This window comes from Saimiri boliviensis, chromosome 6 (assembly GCF_048565385.1).
Source record: "Saimiri boliviensis isolate mSaiBol1 chromosome 6, mSaiBol1.pri, whole genome shotgun sequence".
NCBI classification, from domain to species: domain Eukaryota; kingdom Metazoa; phylum Chordata; class Mammalia; order Primates; family Cebidae; genus Saimiri; species Saimiri boliviensis.
The window spans coordinates 81,561,549-81,582,855 of NC_133454.1; the positions used below are offsets into that span (position 1 = coordinate 81,561,549).

Consider the following 21,307-nt stretch of genomic DNA (forward strand, 5'->3'; position numbering starts at 1 on the left):
AATCAGATTCCCTAAGATAGCATTTAAGATAAGCTACCATTGGTTCTTTAAGGCTTTATACTCTTAAATCCTAGATATTGGATTGATTTATTTTCTTAACATAAATTTCCATAGTTTTCTGTCTCCATGTTTTTGTTTATATTACCTCTTTTATCCTGTGCCTTACTGCTCTAATTTTTCCAGGAAAATACTTCTAACAGCCAGTGAAATGGAATGTGTAGCCCTATGATATTTGGAGTATATATTTTAAGTTGGTTCCACAGGAGAATCAAAGATGTTTGATATTGCCTGATTTGCCCTTAAAAATGACATTACGCTTTTTATTCCACAATATTTTTTAAATATATGGAACTAATGTTTTAAACTGAAATTAACCAGTAAAATTGGTAGTCAGACAAGACCTGAAAGATAAACAATATTTAATCTGAAACTTTGAATACTTTTTGGTATATCACCACATAATTTCTAGTGTTGTCTCTTTTTCAATTTAGAGAATAGTTCTGTACTGTCCTATGTGTTTTCCCAGGTTCTATTTATCTTTTACCCTTAAAAAGCCTTACTTGATGTTTCTTATGCTGCTTTAAAAGTAATGTTTTTCTCGTTGACTTCCCATGCCCTTTGGATGGGCCACTTATCGTAGTTCCTTTTTGTTATAAGTATTGCTAATCTGTGTCTTTCCATTTCTAGTGTAAGCATTTTTATGGCAAGAACCTCATGTAAATTTCATATCCTCCATAAACATTCCTTCTCAGCATTCAAAAAGCATTTGTTAAATTATCTTTCACAATAGCTTTAAATAGCTATATGTCAGAATTACCTGTTTCTCTCTCTCCAGCTATAACTGTAATCAAGAGCTCTATTTCTGTATTTTTATTTGCCTCCTGTACATTTCTACAAATATGATTACTTTCACCTGCTTAACTGCATAGTGCTGAATGGATAATCCTCAGAAAACCAAGCCCATTTAGCTGCCCATCACCTTGTATACAGACACTTACTGAGGTAAAACCCCTGTGTATTTCAGCTATATCACCTGATCATGTCCCATCAGTGATTTTTAAGGAACCCAGCAATCCCTTTTTTCCTTCCATGTGGCTTCTTTTAGCTTCAGGTTTTCTATGTCGTTTCTCTTATGGATTGATAGATGTGAGCCAAAGTTAAGAGGTAGATCATATATTTGCTTTTTTATTTACTTAACACATCTTTTGCACTTACTGTGTTCGTAGTGTACTAAGTTCTGTACAAATACAGTCTTATTTAATCCTTATATTAATAACTACTCTGTAAGGTAGGTGCTATTAGAGACTCATAGATGAGGAAACCAAGTCATGGGGAATTGAAATAACTTTCCAAAGTCACACAGATAGTAAGTAGCAAATCTCTTAGTTGTTTTTTTTTCCTCAGTACCTACACTTTTATACAGTGTTAATCAGTATTAATTTCTTAAGAAATAAAGGCATTTTCATAAAATGAGTCTTTAAGGAGACTCTGCCCATGTCTTTGAAACATTGAAAACGTTTCTTAATGCAACAAAAAAATTTTAAAGATGTTTATTTCTACTCCCTGATTTTTCTCAACAGTGGTCTAGAGTGAGTGATTAGGGCTTGGGGCATACAGAGTTTCCTCTCTTATCCACCAACTAGAGTATATTAGAATGACAGCTAGAGTTAAAAGTGCCGTACCGTATAATTTAGGTGAAGACTTGAATTTTAGATGTTTAATTTTCAAATGTCTGATCACAGTCACTTCCATACCCCCTGGGTCCTCTGAATCCTAGCAGTACATTTGAAATAGGTTATCATTTACCAGGACAGGTTTTTCCTTAAGGGGTCTTTCTGAAGGTTATATTATATACTACGTTAGTTATATTTTTGTTATATTGCATAATTACATTGCATAATTATTTTGGTTGGGTTTTTTAGTATGTTGCTTATCTGGTATTTTTCATCATATTTATATATAAAAACATTTTAGTTTTTAGTTATGTAAAATTACCTTTAGTCAATTTTCATGAAAATCCATTAAATATCATATTGCATATATTGTACAGAACATGGAAAGAGAAATGTTTATACATTCTTTATATGTGTATGCAGTGCTTAACATTACCTCTTAACTTTTACCTTTTCTCTTTTTGGTTTTTTAGATGTTGGGGAATGTGAGTCTCTGGTATACCTATCAGTGTGTGCACTGTTATTGGGCTTAGCTATCCCAGTTAGTGAATAAATGAGTTAATTCCAAGCCTACATGAACAGAATTTTACCGGATCATTACTTTAAAAATAGTCTTTAAATGTAGATATGTGTCTATTTACAGATTACTTATTTCATTTTATGTTTCTCATAATCTGAAATACTATGTTTTATGTCCTTAGCCTCCACTGGATCATACCAGTGACAAGTCTCTTCTCGATGCTAATTTTGAGCCAGGAAAGAAGAACTTTCTGCATTTGACAGATAAAGATGGAGAGCAACCTCAAATACTGCTGGTGAGCTACTTAGAAAGCCCTGTATTTATAATTTTTGTGCACTGTCACCTACCACTTGAGGATGCAATTTCCCAAAGAAAATAAGATATGTTTTGTAATTTATGTAATAAATTATTATTATTATTTTTTCATTCTATGTTGGCTTGTTATAAGAGTGTAGAATAACATAGTTAGAGTGGACATTTATAACACCATTATTTGTATATACAGTCTGTTGCCACCTTGGGTTTAACATGTACTGCTATCTTCAAGACCACTGCCACACCAGGGATGAGGGTGTGTCTAGGATAAGTTAAAGTGCCACAAGGATCTCCTGTGTTTCAGTAGTAACCCTTCCTTTGTTTAAGCATTTGCTTGGTTGCTGTAAATCTCTGGTGGTTTTTGTCAGGTTTTTCAGTAACTGCAAGAAGGTCATTTCCATTCTCATTGCTGCCCCCTTTTTTGGATTGACTGGTGTATACATTAAATGTTTCATTTATATTCTTTTAATGTTTACCTCAATTCACATTTCAGTAGACTTTTCTGTTCAGCCCAGTTGCCTTAGAGATTATCTAATACAGTAACTCCCAATTTGAAGACTATTCCACCAGAGATTTTTTTTTTCCTCTATTTAATACACTGTAGAGGGAGGACATGAGTTAGAGTAAGAGGGAGGGGCCAAGATGGCCGATTTGAAACAGCTGCGGTCTGCAGCACTCACAGAGAGGAATGAAGGTGGCGAGTGAATATAGCACATTCAACTAAAATATTCAGGTTCTCTCATTGAGACTGATTAGGTAAACAGCTCAACTCAAGCAGAAGGAAGAAAAGCAGGGTAAGGCAGTGGCCCACCCAGGAATGTCATAGAGCCAAGAGAAGCCCCACCCCCAGCCAGGGAAGCTGTGAGTTATTGTATGACTCTTCCCAGTAAACCACGCTATTCCTGTGGATCTTTGCAACCTGAAGATCAAGAGATCTCCTCAGGAGCCCACACCACCAGGGCATTGGGTCCAATACACAGAGCTATGTGGAATCTCGGTAGAGCAGCCACTCAGGCACACATAGAGACCCATGAGTTTTATATACTCCTACACCAGGATCCCCAGCAAGGTGGGAGGTCCATCCATCCATACGCCTAGGAAGGAGACTGAATCCAGGGAACCAAACAGCATTGTTCTGTGGGCCCCACTTCCACAGTACCTCACAAGGTTAGACCCGCTGGCATGGAACTCAAGCCAACCAATGGCAATAGGCTGGAGTCTGCCTGAGATGGGATAGAGTTCCCGGGGGGAAGGGGTAGCTGCCATCTCTGCAGTTTGATTGACTCAATCATTCCAGCTGCTGGCTTTGGAGAGTTCAAATGTTCCGGATAAGGAGAGATCCCCCAAGTGCAGCACAGCTGCTTTGCCAGATTGTGGCCAGACTGCTTCTTTAAGTGGGACCCCAATCCATTCCTCCTCACTTGTGGGGGCTTCAGCCACTCTAACCAGGGTTATACGGACAGAGCTCTGATCTCTCCCTGGGATGGAGCTCTGGGTAGGAGAGAGGGGAGGCCACTGTCTCTGTGGTTCAGTTGACTCAGCTGTTCCAGCCTGCCAGCTTTGGAGAGTTCAAACAGTTCAAATGAGGATGGATCCCCTGCAGTGTAGCACACCTACTTTATCAAAACACAGCCAGACTGCTTCTTTAAGCAATTCTCTGATCCTGTTTCTCCTGACTGGGTGAGACCTCCCAAAAGGGGTTTCCAGCAACTTCCTACAGGTGTGTTTGAGCCAGCAACAGGTCAGCACCCCCTGTGACAGAGTTTCCAGAAAAAGAGCAGGCTACCATTTTTGCTGTTTCACAGCCTTCACTGGTGATACCTCCAGATACAGGAAAAACTGAGGCAACTAGGGTCTGGAGAGGACCCCCAGGAAACTGCAGCAGCCCTACAGAAGAGTGGCCTGATGTTTAAAAAAAAAAAAAAAAAAAAAAAAAAAACAGGCAAAAAACAATAACAACAACAACATCAGCAGGAAAGACCCCACATAATCCCCATTTAAAGGTCAGCAACTTCAAAGATCAAAGGTAGGTAAGTCCAAAAAGACAAGAAAGAATCAACACAAAAATGTTGAAAACTCAGAAAGCCAGATTACCTCTTCTCTAAATGACTGCAGTGCCTCTCCACCAAGGGCACAGAACTGGGCTGAGGCTGAGATGGCTGCATTGACAGTAGGTTTTAGAAGATGGATAATAATGAACTTTGCTGAGCTAGAGGATTGTTGTAAACTAACGCAAAGAAACTAAGAATCATGATAATACAAAGCTGACAGCCAGAATAGCCAGTTTAGAGAGGAACATAACTGACCAGAAGGAGCTGAAAAATACACTACAAGAACTTCACAGTGCAATCACAAGTATCAATAGCAGAATAGACTAAGTGAAGGAAAGAATCTCAGAGCTTGAAGACTATCTTTCTGAAATAAGACAGGCAGGCAAGAATAGAGAAAAAAGAATGAAAAAGAATGAACAAAACCTCCCCAGAAATACGGGATTATGTAAAGAGACCAGATGTACAACTGATTGGGGTACCTGAAGGAGGTGGGAAGAATGGAACCCAGTTGGAAAATATACTTCAGGATATCATCCAGGAGAACTTCTCTAACCTAAAAAGACAAGTCAACATTCAAATTCAGGAAATGCAGAGAACCCCAGTAAGATACTTCACGAGATTAACACCAAGTTAATAATCATCAGACTCTCCAAGGTTGAAATGAAAGAAAATATGTTAAGGGAAACCAAAGAGAAAGGCCAGGTCACCTACAAACAAACAGTGAACCTCTCAGTGTGAATCCTGGAAGCCAGAAGAGATTAGGAATCAATATTCAACATTCTTAAAGAAAGGAATTGCCAACCTAGAATTTTATATCTGGCCAAACTAAGTTTCATGAGTGAAGGAGAAATAAGATCCTTTTCAGACAAGCAAATGCTTAGGGAATTCATCACTATCAGGCCTGCCTTGCAAGAGCTCCTGAGGGAAGCACTAAATATGGGAAGGAAAAACTGTTACCAGCCACTACAAGAACACACTCAAGTACACAGACCAGCGACACTGTCAAGCAACCACATAAACAAGTCTGAAAAATAACCAGTTAGCATCATGATGACAGGATCAAATTAGCACATAGCATTACTAACCTTAAATGTAAATGGGCTAAATGCCTTTAATTAAAAGGCACAGAATGGCAAGGTGAATAGAGTCAAGACCCATTGATACGCTATCTTCAAGAGACCTATCTCATGTGCAAAGACACACATAGTCTCAAAATAAAGGGATAGAAGAAAATTTACCAAGCAAACGGAAAACAGGAAAAAGCAGCAATTGCGATCTTAGTTTCTGACAAAACAGACTTTACACCAACAAAGCTGAAAAAAGACAAAGAAGGGCATCACATAATAGTAAAAGGTTCAATTCAACAAGAAGACCCAACAATCCTAAATATATATGCAGCCAATACAAGAGCACCCAGATTCATAAAGCGGGTTCTTAGAGACCAACAAAGAGACTTACACTCCCACACAATAACAGTGGGAGACTTTTAATACCCCACTGACAATATTAGACAGATGATTGAAACAGAACATGAACAAAGATATTCAGGACCTGACCTCATTTCTGGATCAGGTGGACCTAATAGATATCTACAGAACTCTCCACCCCAAAACAACAGAATATGCATTCTTCTCATCACCACATGGCACTTTAAAACTGATCACATAATCAGAAGTAAAACACTCCTTAGCAAATGCAAAAGAACTTAAATCACAACATACTATCTGTTAGACTACAGCACAGTCAAACTAGAACTCAGGATTAAGAAATTCACTCAAAAACCACACAACTACATGGAAATTGAGCAACCTGCTCCTGAATGACTCTTGAGTAAGTAATGAAATTAAGGCAGAAATCAAGAAGTTCTTTGAAACTAATGAGAACAAAGACACAACAGACCAGAACTTCTGGGATGCAGCTAAAGCAGTGTTAAGAAAGAAATTTATAGCACTAAATGCCCACATCAAAAAGCTAGGAAGATCTCAAGTTAACAACCTAAAATTACAACTAAAAGAACTAGAGAACCAAGAGCAAACAAAACCCCAAAGCTAGCAGAAGACAAGAAATAACCAAGATCAGTGCAGAAGTGAAGGAGACAGAGACACAAAAAATCTTTCAAAAATCAACAAGTCCACAAGTTGATTTTTGGAAAAAAATAATAAAATAGGTAAACTGCCAGCTAGAATAATAAAGAAGAAAAGAGAGAAGAAATAAACAAGCACGATCAGAAATGGTAAGGGGGATATCACCACTGACCCCACAGAAATACAGACAACCGTCAGAGAATAGTAGAAACATCTCTATGCACATAAACTAGAAAATGTGGATAAATTCCTGTACATATACACCTTCCAAGACTAGGAAGAAATTGAATCTCTTAAATAGACCAGTAACGAATTCGGAAATTGAGGCAGTAATAAATAGCATACCAACCAAAAAAAGCCCAGGACCAGACATATTTACAGCTGAATTCTACCAGACGTACAAAGAAGAGCTAGTACCATTTCTACTGAAATTTTCAAAAAATTGAAAAAGATGAACTCTTCCCTAACTCTTTGTATGAGGCCAGCATCATCCTAATACCCAAACCTGGCAGAGATGCACCAAAAAAGGAAACTTCAGGCCAGTATCCCTGATGAACATCAATGCAAAAGTCCTCAGTAAAGTACTGGCAAACCGAACCCAGCAGCACATCAAAAAGCTTATCCACATGATCAAGTTGGCTTCATTCCCAGGATGCAAGGTTGGTTTGACATATACAAATCAATAAATGTGATTCATCTCATAAGCAGAACTGAAAACAAAAACCATATGATTATTTTAATAGATGCAGAAAAGGCCTTCAATAAAATTCATCATCCCTTCATGTTAAAAACGCTCAATGAACTAGGAATAGAAGGAACATACCTCAAAATAACAAAAGTCATATATGACAAACTCACAGCCAGTATCACCCTGAATGGGCAAAAGCTGGAAGCATTCCCCTTGAAAACTGGCACAAAAGATGAGGATGCCCTCTTGTACTGCTTCTGTCTAACATCATATTGGAAGTTCTGACCTGGGCAATCAGGCAAGAAAATAAAGGATATTAACATAGGAAGAAAAGTAAAATTACCTTTGTTTGCAGATGACATAATTTTATATCTAGAAAACCCCATCATTGTAGCCCTAAAGCTTCCTAAGCTCATAAGCAACTTCAGTGAAGTCTCAGAATACAAATTCAGTGTGCAGAAATTGCTGGCATTCCTGTATACCAACAACAGGCAAGCAGAGAGCCAAATCACAAACGAACTCCATTCACAATTGCTGCAGAAAGAAAATACCTAGGAGTACAGCTAACGAGGAATGTGAAAGATACCTTCAAGGAGAACTTAAGCTTAAATAAATCAGAGAAGACACAAACAAATGGAAAAACATTCCATGTTTATGGATAGGAAAAATCAATATTGTGTTAATGCCATACTGCCCAAACTAATTTATTAGATTCAATGCTATTCCCATTAAACTTCCATTGACATTCTTCACAGAATTAGAAAAATCTATTTTAAAATTCATATGGAACCAAAAAAAGAGCTCAAATAGCCAAGACAATCCTGAATAAAAAGAACAGAGCTACCCAACTTTAAACTATACTGCAAGGCTACAGTAACCAAAACATCATACTACTGGTGTAAGAACAGACACATAGACTAGAGGAACAGAATAGGGCACTCAGAAATAAGATCATACACCTGCAACTATCTGAATTTCAACAAACCAGACAAAAGCAATGAGGAAACAATTCTATATTTAATAAATGGTGCTGGGAGAACTGACTAGCTATATGCAGAAAATTGAAACTGGACCCCTTCCTTACACCATAAACAAAAATTAACTTAAGACAGATTTAAGACTTAAATGTAAAACCCAAAACTATTTAAAAACCCTAGAAGAAAATCTAGGCAATATTATTTAGGAAACAGGTACGGGCACAGATTTCATGATGAAAACGCCAAAAGCAAATTGCAACAAAAGCAAAAATTGACAAATGGAATCTAATTAAAGCTAAAGGGCTTCTGCACAGCAAAAGCAACTATCTTCAGAATGACCAGACAACCTACAGAATGGGAGAAAATTTTTACAGTCTATCCATGTGACAAAGGTTTAATATTCAGAATCTGCAAGAAACTTAAATTTACAAGAAAAAAGCCAGCCTCATTAAAAAGTGGGCAAAGGACATGAACTGATACTTCTCAAAAGAAGACATACATGCAGCCAACAAACATGAAAAAAAGCTTAACATACTGATCATTAGAAAAATGCAAATCAAAACTACAGTGAGATACCATTTCACACCTGTCAGAATGGCAGTTATTAAAAAGTCAAAAAAGATGCTGGTGAGGTTGTGGAGAAAAGGAATGTTTTTACACCGTTGATGGGAGAGCAAATTAGTTCAGCCATTGTAGAAGACAGTGTGACCTCAAAGACTTAGAGGCAGAAATACCATTTGACCTAGCAATTCCATTACTGAGTATATAGGCAGACAAGTAGAAATCATTTCTGTTATAAAGATACATACATGCATATGTTCATTGCAGCATTCTTAACAGTAATAAAGACCTGGAATCAACCTAAATTCCCATCAGTGATAGACTGGATAAGTAAAATGTGGTACATATACACCATGAAATACTATGCAGCCATAACAAGTAATGAGATCATGTTATTTGCAGGGACATGGATGGAGCTAGAAGTCATTATGCTCAGGCCACTAACAGGATCAGAAAACCAAACACTACATATTTTCACTTATAAGTGGGAGCTGAATGATGTGAACACATGTACCCATGGGAGGGAACAGCACACACTGGGGCGTGCCGTGGGAGTTGGAGGGAGGGTATCAGAATATTTAAGGGATGCTGGCCTTAATACCTAGGTGATGGGATGAACTGTGCAGCAGACCACCATGGCACACATTGCCTGTGTAACAAACCTGTACATCCTGCACAGGTACACCTAAACTTTTTTTTTTTTGAGACGGAGTTTCGCTCTTGTTACCCAGGCTGGAGTGCAATGGCGCGATCTCGGCTCACCGCAACCTCCACCTCCTGGGTTCAGGCAATTCTCCTGCCTCAGCCTCCTGAGTAGCTGGGATTACAGGCACACGCCACCATGCCCAGCTAATTTTTTGTATTTTTAGTAGAGACGGGGTTTCACCATGTTGACCAGGATGGTCTCTATCTCTTGACCTCGTGATCCACCCGCCTCGGCCTCCCAAAGTGCTGGGATTACAGGCTTGAGCCACCGCGCCCGGCCAGGTACACCTAAACTTAAAAGTAGAAAAAATAGGCTGGACGCAGTGGCTCAAACCTGTATTTCCGGCACTTTGGGAGGCCTTGGTGGGCAGATCACTAGATCAGGAGATCGAGACCATCCTGGCCAACATGGTGAAACACTGTCTCTACATAAATACAAAGCATCAATCGGGCATGGTGGTATGTGCCTATAGAGCAAGACCCTGTCTCCAAAAAAAATAATAATTGAAATGCTTAAAAAAAAAGCTGAAGAAAACCTGGTCTGATTTACTTCATTCTTTTACAAGCTGAGAAATCTAAGGCTTTATGGACTTTTTCAGAATCTTTCTCTTTAATGACACTTTGCTCAGGAAAGATTGTTCTGTTTGATGCTTTTCATTTAAAAGTTTATTGTGAGTAACAATGCCTGTCTGGACAGTAGACAGAAATTTAACACAGTCCATCTGTACTCAGGTGGTAACAAAATATACTCTCTGATCTTCATTAATTGCGTTATTTATTTTTATGACAGCATGAGAAGATTTTGATTAGTCTGAGTGTCATTGAAATCTAAAATAACTATTAGTTTAGGGAACTCTTGATTTACAATTCAGGGATTCATGTTTTTAAATGTATAAGAACTTTGCAGTTCTGTCCTAATTGCTTGCGCTATTTTTATGTCCCTTAATTCTTTTCAGCATCTTTCTTATTAAAATGAAGTTTCTTGTTGGAGACAGTAGGAAGCTATCCATCTCATCCAACAATTATTGTGTGTCCCCAGTCTGCTAGGCCTACCTGGCAAGGATGATGTAAAAATGAATCATAGACTGTCATCAAGGAGTACAATGGTACTTTTGATTTAGTAGTACCAAAAAATGTTCTCTCATGTAATCAGAAAATTTGAAAGAAAATTTAGAAAGTAGCACCTTGGAAGGGGACATGAGCACCTTTCCAGAGTGTTTTGCATCAGCCATCATTCAAACTTTCCTACAGGAAATGGTGAGTGCTGTTGTTTCAGCAACATTTGTATTTATTAACTTTCTGAATATGTTGCTTTTTTAGGAGGATTCCAGTGCTGGGGAAGACAGTGTTCATGACAGGTTTATAGGTCCACTTCCAAGAGAAGGTTCTGTGGGTTCTACCAGTGATTATGTCAGCCAAAGCTACTCCTACTCATCTATTTTGAATAAATCAGAAACGGGTAAGATTTGTTGTATTTTTGTAAAATCATAGGGCATTAGATCCAAAGTAATCTTAGCTATTTCAAGCCTAATCCTTAATATTTTATGGATGAGAAAACTGAGACCTAGAGCAAAATTACTAGCTAGCAGCTGCAAAGTTAGAAAAAGTATATGGTTTACTTTTCCTTCAACCCATTGTTGTTTCTACTATATTGCTACTGCCACTATTTAATAATAAATAAAAATTATTGAATATTATGTTTTGAGAAGTCTTTTCTTTCTTTCTTTCTTTTTTTTTTTTTGGAGACAGAGTCTGGCTCTGTTGTCCAGGCTGGAACACAGAAGCGTGATAATGGCTCACTGCATTCTCGAACTCCTGGACTCAATCCTCCCACCTCAGTCTCCCAAGTAGCTGGATTACAGGTACACTGGGCATGGTGGCTAACACCTATAATCCCAGCACTTTGGGAGGCCAAGGCAGGAAGATTGCTTGAGCCTGGGAGTTGGAAACCTGCCTGGGCAACATAGCCAGATATCATCTCTACAAAAATTAAAAAAAAAAAAAAAATTAGCTGGGTGTGGTCACTGTTACTTTTAGTTCCAGCTACTCAGGAGGCTGAGGTGGAAGGATTGCTTGAGCCCGGGAGGTCTAGGTTGCAGTGAGCCATGATGGTACCATTGTACACAGCTTGGGTGAGGGTTTGACATCCTATCTCAAATTTAAAAAAAAAAAGAAAGAAAGAAAGAAAAGTTCAAGACTTTTCTTTTTAATAATTTTCTATTTTGACTATAGCGTTAAATTTTTAAAGTGGACTTTCTCTAGAAAGGAAAGTCTCTGTTGTCTGCTTTTATAGTACTTCCATTTTGAAGCACATGTGATGTGCCATGCTTATTTTATTGGGTCTATTGTGTTATCTTTTAGTTTAATCATGTGCTTGAAATGAATCATGTCATTTTGAAATTTCTCCATTTTTCTGAATAGATTAAGCCTACTTTTTAAATTTTTCACTTTACTGAGCAAGTAAAATGGCTTTTTTATGCAAAGGTTCATTTACATATAAGATTGTTTAATCACCTAAGGAATAAATCTAGATACATTTACATGTCATTTCACCTTAAAACAAATCTTTGCAATAGATAGTATGTTTTATATTGAAGGAAATTGAAACTAGCATTCAGAGAAGCCTTTGACTGTATGTCTCATTAATGGTGTTTCATGCTAAGTATGGCTTTAGAACCTTTACACTTAGAACTTTAAAATAGAGGTGATTGTAAATATTACATTACACATATCAGTGTAAAAAGAACACTATAGTGTTACATTGGAGACTTCTTATTTTTAATTTTATTATTATTTTATAGAGATAGATTTTTGCTTTGTCACCCAGGCTGGAGTGCAGTGTTAAGTTACCAGTTCACTGCAGCCTTGAACTCCTGGGCTCAAACGATCCTCTCACTCCAGCTTTCCAAGTAGCTGTGACTACTGGTGTGCATCACAATGCCTGGCTTTTAAATTCTTGTCGAGATGAGGTCTCTCTACGTTGCCCAGGCTAGTCTCGAAGTGATCTTCCTGCCTCTGTTTCCCAAGTAGCTGGGATTACAGGTAGAAGCCATGGTACCCAACTCCAGATTTTGTTTAATGTCACTTGTAATATTTCATTTGCTATATTTTGTAATTAGAATTTAGAATATTTTCCTCATAGCTAGTTTTGTGTAGTTTTAATGGTCTATTTGTTCTGGAAATAACAGTAAAAACTGATTGTGTTTGATATTTAGGATCATTTCTATCAGTAGAACTTTCTGTAGCAAAACAACATGATAAAAAAGAATACAAAATTATGTTCGATTTCAGATAATAGGATATAATAAAACTGTTTCCCATTACACTATCTAGAGTAGTGATTCTCAGATTTTAATTTCTTTAAAAGTAATCTGAGGGGGTACTTATTAAAAATGAAGGTTCCGACTCGGCATAGTGGCTCATCCCTGTAATCCCTAGCACTTTGGGAGGCTGAGGTGGGCAGATCACCTGAGGTCAGGGTTCAAGACCAGCCTGGTTAACATAGTGAAAACCTGTCTCTACTAAAAATACAAAGATTAGCCGGACATGGTAGCAGGTGCCCTAATCCTAGCTACTTGGGGGGCTGCAGTGGGAGAATTGTTTGAACCCACAAAGTGGAGGTTACAGTGAGCCGAAACTGTACCACTGCACTCCAGCCTGGGCGACTGAGTGAGACTCTGTCTCAAAAAAAAAAAAAAGGTAGGTTCCAAGGCATTACTTCCCAAAATGCTGATGTAGCTGCTCTTTAGTAGGCTGGAAGAAACTGCGTTTTGTTTTAAATAAGCACCCTAGATTGTTCTGCGATAGTTGAAACACTTTGAGAGAGTTCCAGATTTAACAAATCAAGATTCTTTATTTGCTTCATCTTCTGACAGTTGATTCAGTCTTTTTTACAACATTTATAGAACTCCTACTTTGTGCTGTGTATTAACTTCAACTTCGTGTGGCTCTCTGAGGCCTTTGAATTCTTTGAGACTAAGACATGCTTTTAAAAAATGTTCTTTGATTATACAACTATAATACATGTCATTGTCTTACTATAAAATAAAAAAATGTGAAAATAATTTACAATACTACTAGCAGAAACCACTTCTAGTAATTTTGCTTATTTTTGTCTTCGCTTTCCTCCATATGTGTACTTTTTGGAAAATCGGAAATCATGAGTAGATTTTGAATCAATAATTTCACTTAACACATATGAGAAGTGTTTTTTAATGTTATTAAATAGTATTTTCATATGGGTCTTTAAATGACTGAAAAAATTGTTTCATTCTCTAGGTTTCAATATTTAAAATGTAATTATCAGTATTACTGATGTTATTATGAAAATTCTTATACATACATTTTTGTTTTCATCTCTGATGATTTCCTAAAGGTAAAAATTCCCAGAAATTATATTAGTAAGTTGAAGTTTATTTTTAAAAATATTTTTAGAAATCTTTGCTGTAATTGCCATGTAATTATAATCCTTGTTCTCATTTACTGTTCCTCACATACCTCTACTTCACTCCCTTTGCCTACCTGTGCATTTTCCTTTAGGATTCTAGGGATCCTGCCTTTCTGAGTTACTCTATAAGTATCCAAAGGAGTTGTGTTCAGAAATTATTTTAATCAGTTACTATTGAGTTTGCATTTTCCTTAAGAGATGATTATAAATTTTGGCAGCATGTATAAAATGTTCTTATTAAAAAATAGTTTCCTGATTTTAACTTAGGGCTCTAGAAACACATTTCTCAGTAAAGCAGTGGGTTTGGGTTCTCAACATATTCTTTCCTGTCTTTCTTTCCTACCACTTCCCACTGGTGGCCAACCACTGTTGATAGGAGATGGTGGGTGGGGAGAAATAAGGAGTATATTAAAGGCTGATGTGGACTTACAAGTGATTAGAAACTAAATCCACGATACCTGTCTTTGGCCAGTTTCTTTAATAATCTTTTTATTTACTTCAGGAGTTGACCTGTTTGATTCCACTTAACTGGGGCTGTTTGATTTCTCCTTCCTTAGCATTTGGTTCTGTTTAGGATTTCTTTTGCATGTGCACTCTACAGGATGGTATATGTTCTCATATTCTTATCCCTTACTGACTTACACTAAAAATATTGATGCATAACTATTTCAGATATAGAATCCACTTGATAATAGCTGCCATTTGAAGTTTGTTGATTCAGACAATGCATAATGAGAAAAGTTTCTGTTAATTTATTAGCACTTTTAATAGTGCTAATTTATGTGGCACAATGTTCATTCTGTTTAAATATGGTGCTAAATCATATACAAAAGATAGTTATATGTGATTTTTGTAGCTAATGGTAAAAAGCTATGGCAAAAATTAATTGCCATTACTCTCTTCTTCTCTCAAGCCTACCCCCAGAACATTTTTTTAAGCCTAGTAAAGGGAAACAAGGTTACAAACAAGTGATACATGATTGATGTGTATGTATGCAAAGGATGATAGTAGCATTCATTTACCTTGTAAGGCTCCAAGTAGGTTGGTTCTCCCCCAGACTGTTGAGGAATTGGGAGGAGACGGAAAAGAAAGGAAATCCTAGGGCAGCCTCAGCTCAGAAGAAGATATGGAAGAACCTGGTTTTCGCTGTTTGTGGGGAATGATCTGTTTTAATGAAATAATGTTTCTTCTTATTACTAATCAGGTTAGATATTATACAAACTTGTGTTACATGTACCCCCTGTGCATTGCCCCTCATGTGCATCTGCTGCTGTGCTTAGTAATAGGAGCGATAGAAATCAGATTCAACCCCTGAGAAGCAAATAGGTCTAATACAGATTAAGTACAGGATCCTATGAGAACAACTCAAGTGGGGAATAGTCTACAGTAGAAGCAGTTTAAAATAATGTAATGATGTATAATATGATATAAACCACCCATGCATACATGGTTCTTAAAGGTGAAACAAATAAGAAATAAAAGCTTGAACCTTAGTACAAAGTGAAAAGCAGAGAGCTACTGTACTTGGTCTTTTCTTGGAATCGTACAAGTACAGATCGTGTGGATCCATATCACCCTTCGAATAGCATGCTGATCTATAGAATTTCATTGACAGGCTTGTCGAAACGGATTAAGTCATTCTGCAATACTTACAGTCTCAGCCTTTTTGAGTTTGCATGTAGTGAATTTATTTCATAATGTTACTCATTCTTACAGAAATTGGTTTATAGGGCTTCATGACAGGGATAACTGGTTCTATAGAAACTTTCTACATTGGATGTGTATGATGCTATTTAAAGTGAATAGTTTATACTTTTTAATTATAATCTAGTTTAATATGTTTAAAAGTTTACTATGTTTAAACTTTTAGATTTGGGGGAAAAGGATTATGTCTATGCCAGTAACACATACTTTACTAAACATATTAATCATAAAATGTTATTTAATGTCATGTAATCTCCATGTGTATCTCTGGACATATCTATAACAAGGTATCCTGACATTTTCTGCAAAACAAAGCTTACTTAGAGCACATATTAGAAAAGGGATCTTTTTTTAGGTGTTATTGAAAAAAATTGAAATAATTTTCAAATGAGTAGTAACTTCTGAATCTTTACTATGAATTAGTTATGTTTTTGTTATTTTTAATGCAAATACTGATTAATAATATATTTGTATTTTCTCTTTAAAGGATATGTGGGACTAGTAAACCAAGCAATGACTTGCTATTTGAATAGTCTTTTGCAAACACTTTTTATGACTCCTGAATTTAGGAATGCATTATATAAGTGAGTATTCAAAAAAATTTTATAAATAAAATTGATTTAATAATTAAAACATAGTTTTTAATAAAATTTACCTTCTTGAAGTTTATTTTAAAGTTTGGGGCATTTCTCACACCATAAGATATAACTTCTTTCCTTACATAATAATGAAGATCTTGTGAAAGACAGGCATATGAAAAATGTGTATGGAGAGAGTCAGAAGTCTATAGACAGCAAAAGGATAAAATTGATAAGATTTACATATAGGGCAAAAAGCTTCCCTCTCATATAGCCTTAACACTCTTTATGAAGAAATAAATATCTGCTTTTGAGATAATTTGAATATATAATCCATACTCTCCTTCTACATCTCAGTTTAAGAATCCAAAGGTTTTTTTTTAACATGCAAGCTTTGTTTCTAATTAAAGTGCAATACTTGGTTTGTTTCGTGTGTGTGTGTGTGTGTGCGCGTGCGTGCACACACGGGTTTCTAAAAGACTCCATACATATCAGATAGTTTAAAATGCTCTATGGCGGAAGTCTATATTTAAGTAAACCCTGAAGTCAGACATTTATTTTTATAAATATCCTATTATGACACATTTAGTACACGTTTGCTTTGTATGTTTTCTTTAAGATAAACTCAAAATCTTTTAATTTTTAAGGATACTTTTAAGTATGAGCAAACTGATTTTTTTCTTTTTTGGTACTTTTAGTACCATCTTTAAGTTACTGTAAATAAGTATTTACGTTATTTTTGGAACTTTTAATATTGCTGATTATATTACTCAAGCAATGTTATATCACCCACCATTAGATTCATCTATCACAGGCCTGGCGTGGTGGCTCACACCTATAATCCCAGCACTTTGGGAGACCGAAGTAGGTGGATCACGAGGTTAAGAGATCGAGACCATCCTGGTCAACATGGTGAAACCCTGTCTCTACTAAAAATACAAAAATTAGCTGGGCATAATGGCGCACACCTGTAGTCCGAGCTACTTGGGAGGCTGAGGCAGGAGAATTGCTTGAACCCAGGAGGTGGAGGTTGCATTGAGCCGAGATCGTGCCATTGCACTCCAGACTGGGTAATGAGTGAAACTCCATCTCAAAAAAAAAAAGATTCATCTATCACCTTGTCATCTGAACTTACTTGTAGAAATTGAGGTATTTGTCATTCTGTATGCATGTATCGCCCTGTACTGTTTACATGCTAGGCGCTTGGTGGATAGGGAGGGAATTAGAAATAAGATCTTTGTTCTTGAGTAATTTATAGATCTTTCTACCATAGCAACATGTATATGTTTGAAATAGTTTAAATAACATTTAAGGACAGCTAAATTCCTTTAGAGCTTAAAGAGAAGTGAGATTATTGAAACTTGGAGAAGAAAGTAAGCTTCAGGTAGGTCATGAAGCTAGGTGTGGTTTGGCCACGTGAGAAGAAAGAATACACTGCAGACAGGAGGCCTGTTAAAAGTGAAAGTGAGTAATGGTAAGAGCTACCTGGGTGTTAGTTATTGTTTGTATCAGGTAGTGTTCTCAGCGCTTTATATGTAGACTCACTTAATTCTCATAGTAACTGTAAGAATTTTATGCTATTATCCACATTTTCCAAAGAAGGTAACTGAAGGCACAGAGAATTAGCTTTGCCTGAAGGCACACTGCTAGAAGTTGCACCTAGGATATGTGAGGATTCACTACCCTATTCTGCCTGTACACTAGCTGACGCCAATAAGCACAGTGTGTTGTAGGGTGCTCCAGGAGATCAGCATAACTAGAGGTTTTTTGTTGTTGTTGTTGTTTTCTTCTTTTCTTTCTTTCTTTTTGTTTTTTTTGAGCAACACTTTACCTGGATTTTTTTTTTTTTTTTTTTTTTTTGAGCAACACTGAGTACTAGAGGATGAGGTTAATAGGGTTCAGAGCCTGCTCTCAAAACTAGCATGGACTGGATAGTTGGACGATGTGCCTATTTTGGGGAGTATGCATAAGAACAGGGATCCTGGGCACTTGTTTAACCATCTGTTTTAATACTCCAAAAATGGACTGTAAATTTATAGCACTGTGGAGGAAATTAAGAGCATAGCCAGGGCTATTCATCAGCAAACATATATTGGACATTTATTGTGTGCCAGGCATTCTTTCAGGTATAAGATTACAGTGATGAGTATGACAAAGTCCCTCATTTAGAGCTTCCTTAGGTAAAACTATATGTAAGCTCACTTCATAGAATCATGTATGCCAGGTAGAAAGTAAAGCAGGGTAATGTGGAAATAGTAATTTTCAGGAGAAGAGAAGGGGAAGATCACAGCTTCAGGTAGTAGACAGGAAGGGCCTCCATGAGGGCATTCCGTAGGAATAGACTTCACAGGAGCAAGCCTTCTAAAGATCTGTAGTAAGAGCTTACAAGGCATAAGAAGCCAGAAGAGTAAAGGGTTTCAAAAAACAAAAGAAACCTAGAAATTCATTATGACGATCCTAGTGAGTAAGGAAGTGGGAGTCAGACTTAGGGTCAAACAGAAAAGAAGGCCTGGAGATTGCAAGAATAGAGTGAAGTTGATAGCAGGCAGGGAAATAAAGCCTGAGGGTACTGATGATGTTTCCTAATGTAGAACTGAGAACCTCATTAACTATCCACAGAGTAGCGCTGCCGTGAAAGGATAAACTATCCACAGAGTGGCTAGCAAAGGATAAATGATCCACAGAGTAGCGCTAGCGTAAAAGGGTAAACTATCCAGAGAGTGGTAGCATAAAAGGGTAAACTATCCAGAGAGTGGTAGCATAAAAGGATAAACTACCCACAGAGTAGTGCTAGCTTAGCGCTAGCATAAAAGGATAAACTTTCCGGAGTAGCGCTAGCATAAAAAGATAGGGTTTTATTTTCTTCACTTTTTGTGTAGTAGCCAACAGAGAACCTGCCACTTTGATTTGGAGGCATGTACGTGGTGTGTTCAGTACATTATTTTAGTAAAGTTTATATAGTGCAGTGTACAGGATTGATTTGAAAGAGAACCATGGAAGAATCTGTTATTAAACCAGGCATGGATATATTCAAGCAGAATGATGATGGTGGCAGTAGTTATATTTCAGATTGAAAACTAACATGGCTTAGTGACAAATTTTACTTAAGAGTAAAGGAAAGGAAATAATCACATAGGCACCAAAGTTTCTAACTTAGGTGACTGAAGTAACAGCAAGTACCAGCAAGGTTTAAAACCTTTTCAGATATTTCTACCAGAACTAAAGGACATGTGGAAATTCAGTTTTATATTGCAGTAATTCCTCCCTTTTAGTGAATTTCCTGCATAAGAAATCTGAGCATTTTCTGTTTTAACCAATATTTTCTCACAGTTACTAAGAGAATTTTTGATCTCATAATGTCAGTTGTAAGTACCCACTAATGAAGATAACCAGAAAAAAAGGGAGCTGGGGATTGAGAATAGAACAGGAGAGGATTCAAGCAGAAGTCAGGTTTACATAGAGGTGTTTGCAGGGAAGCCTTGAGAAGGAAAAGGTGAAATGTATTTCACTGACATCTGTGAGACAGAAGGTGCATAAAAAAAAAAGAGGATGAGAACAGAGCTATGACTTCTCAGTCGTAACGTAAGAAAAATATTGAATACTCGGTAAGAGAAAGCCATACCCAAAAGAAAAAAAAAAAATGCCTTTTAGTATGTCTGTAAACTGCGAGAAAAATTAATGCTCAAACCTTTTGAAACTAAAAAGTGAGGAAATAGCAATCTTACTGCTAACTTAAGATATAGAATATCATTAACATTGTTACTTGATATTTTGTCTTAGGTGTATAATATATTATGAATATAGAATTATTTTAAGCACTTCTGTGGGCATATTACCAACTTTAGTACCCCAGTCTTCTTTCCTTCCATCAGATCTTAAGTTCTTCAGTTGGGAATTCACTTGTTATTGAGACAGTTCCTGTAGCTAAGGCTAGACTGCTGTTTGTCATAAGTTTGTGAGGGTAAAAATCTTACATGGATTATTATTTTGTTTACTTTCTTCTATTCCCCTTTAAAAGCTTTTTATTGTGGAAATTTTTAAACATTCAAAAAGAGGGAAGTAGGCTGAACACAGTGGCTCACGCTTATAATCCCAACACTTTGGGAGGCTACGGTGGGTGGATCTTATAAGGTCAGGAGTTCGAGACCAGCCTGGGCAACATGGAGAAAGCCCGTCTCTACTAAAAATACAAAAATTAGCCAGGCATTGTGGCACATGTGTATAATCCCAGCTACTCAGGAGGCTGAGGCAGGAGAATTGCTTGAACCCAGGAGGCAGAGATTGCAGTGACCCAGGATCGTGCCACTGCACTCCAGCCTGGGCGACAGAACAAGACTCCATCTCAAAAAACACAAAAGAGGAAAATAGTGGAATGAATCCCTCTACATCAGTCATTCAGCATTGAATATTGTCAGTATCAATCTTTTTTGTCTGTAACCTCCACCTTGATTATTTGGAAGCACACCTCCATCACATCAGGGCTACTATTTACCTGATTGCCTCATTTAACAGTTTGTTTAAATCAGGATCCATATGAGCTGTATGTTGTAATTGATTAATAAAATTCTTAATCTATTTAATTTGTTTATAATCCTCTTTCATATTTTTTCACCCTTGCAATTTATTTCCTGTAAAAAATAGAGAGAAAGAAAACTAATGTCATCTATCCTATAGTTTCCACAGTTTGGGTTTTGATGATTGAATGCCATAGTGTCTCATGTAATGGTATTCTTCTCTTTCCTTTATTTTTGTGAATTAATAATTAGGACCAAGGTTATGGTCAGATTCAGGTTCCACAGTTAAATGAGCTTTGCTTTTTTTTCATGACAACTTTTGCCTTGTTATGCCTTTTCTTGTTAAAGTCTAAAGTTCTTCCAAATTTATGAATTAAGGGAAGACTGATGTTTCATTAGATATTATTATTTTCAGTTAGCATCCAAACTCTGTATAGCTTCCAGTATTAAAATCTGTTATTATGATTTTGATATTAATTATGCTTTTAAA

At 36.8% G+C, this 21,307-nt stretch overlaps 1 protein-coding gene across 4 annotated transcripts in view; it reads left to right on the forward strand.

Annotated features, from left to right (window-relative positions):
• Positions 1-21,307, forward strand: part of USP47 (ubiquitin specific peptidase 47) — a 137,566-nt gene that overhangs the window by 47,271 nt on the left and 68,988 nt on the right. For all 4 annotated transcript variants that reach the window (XM_010344174.3, XM_010344215.3, XM_010344254.3 and 1 more), the window contains 3 exons: positions 2,375-2,488; positions 10,895-11,033; positions 16,213-16,309. In XM_010344174.3, coding sequence (XP_010342476.1) covers positions 2,375-2,488; positions 10,895-11,033; positions 16,213-16,309 — 350 coding nt within the window. The remainder of the gene's footprint in view (positions 1-2,374; positions 2,489-10,894; positions 11,034-16,212; positions 16,310-21,307) is intronic.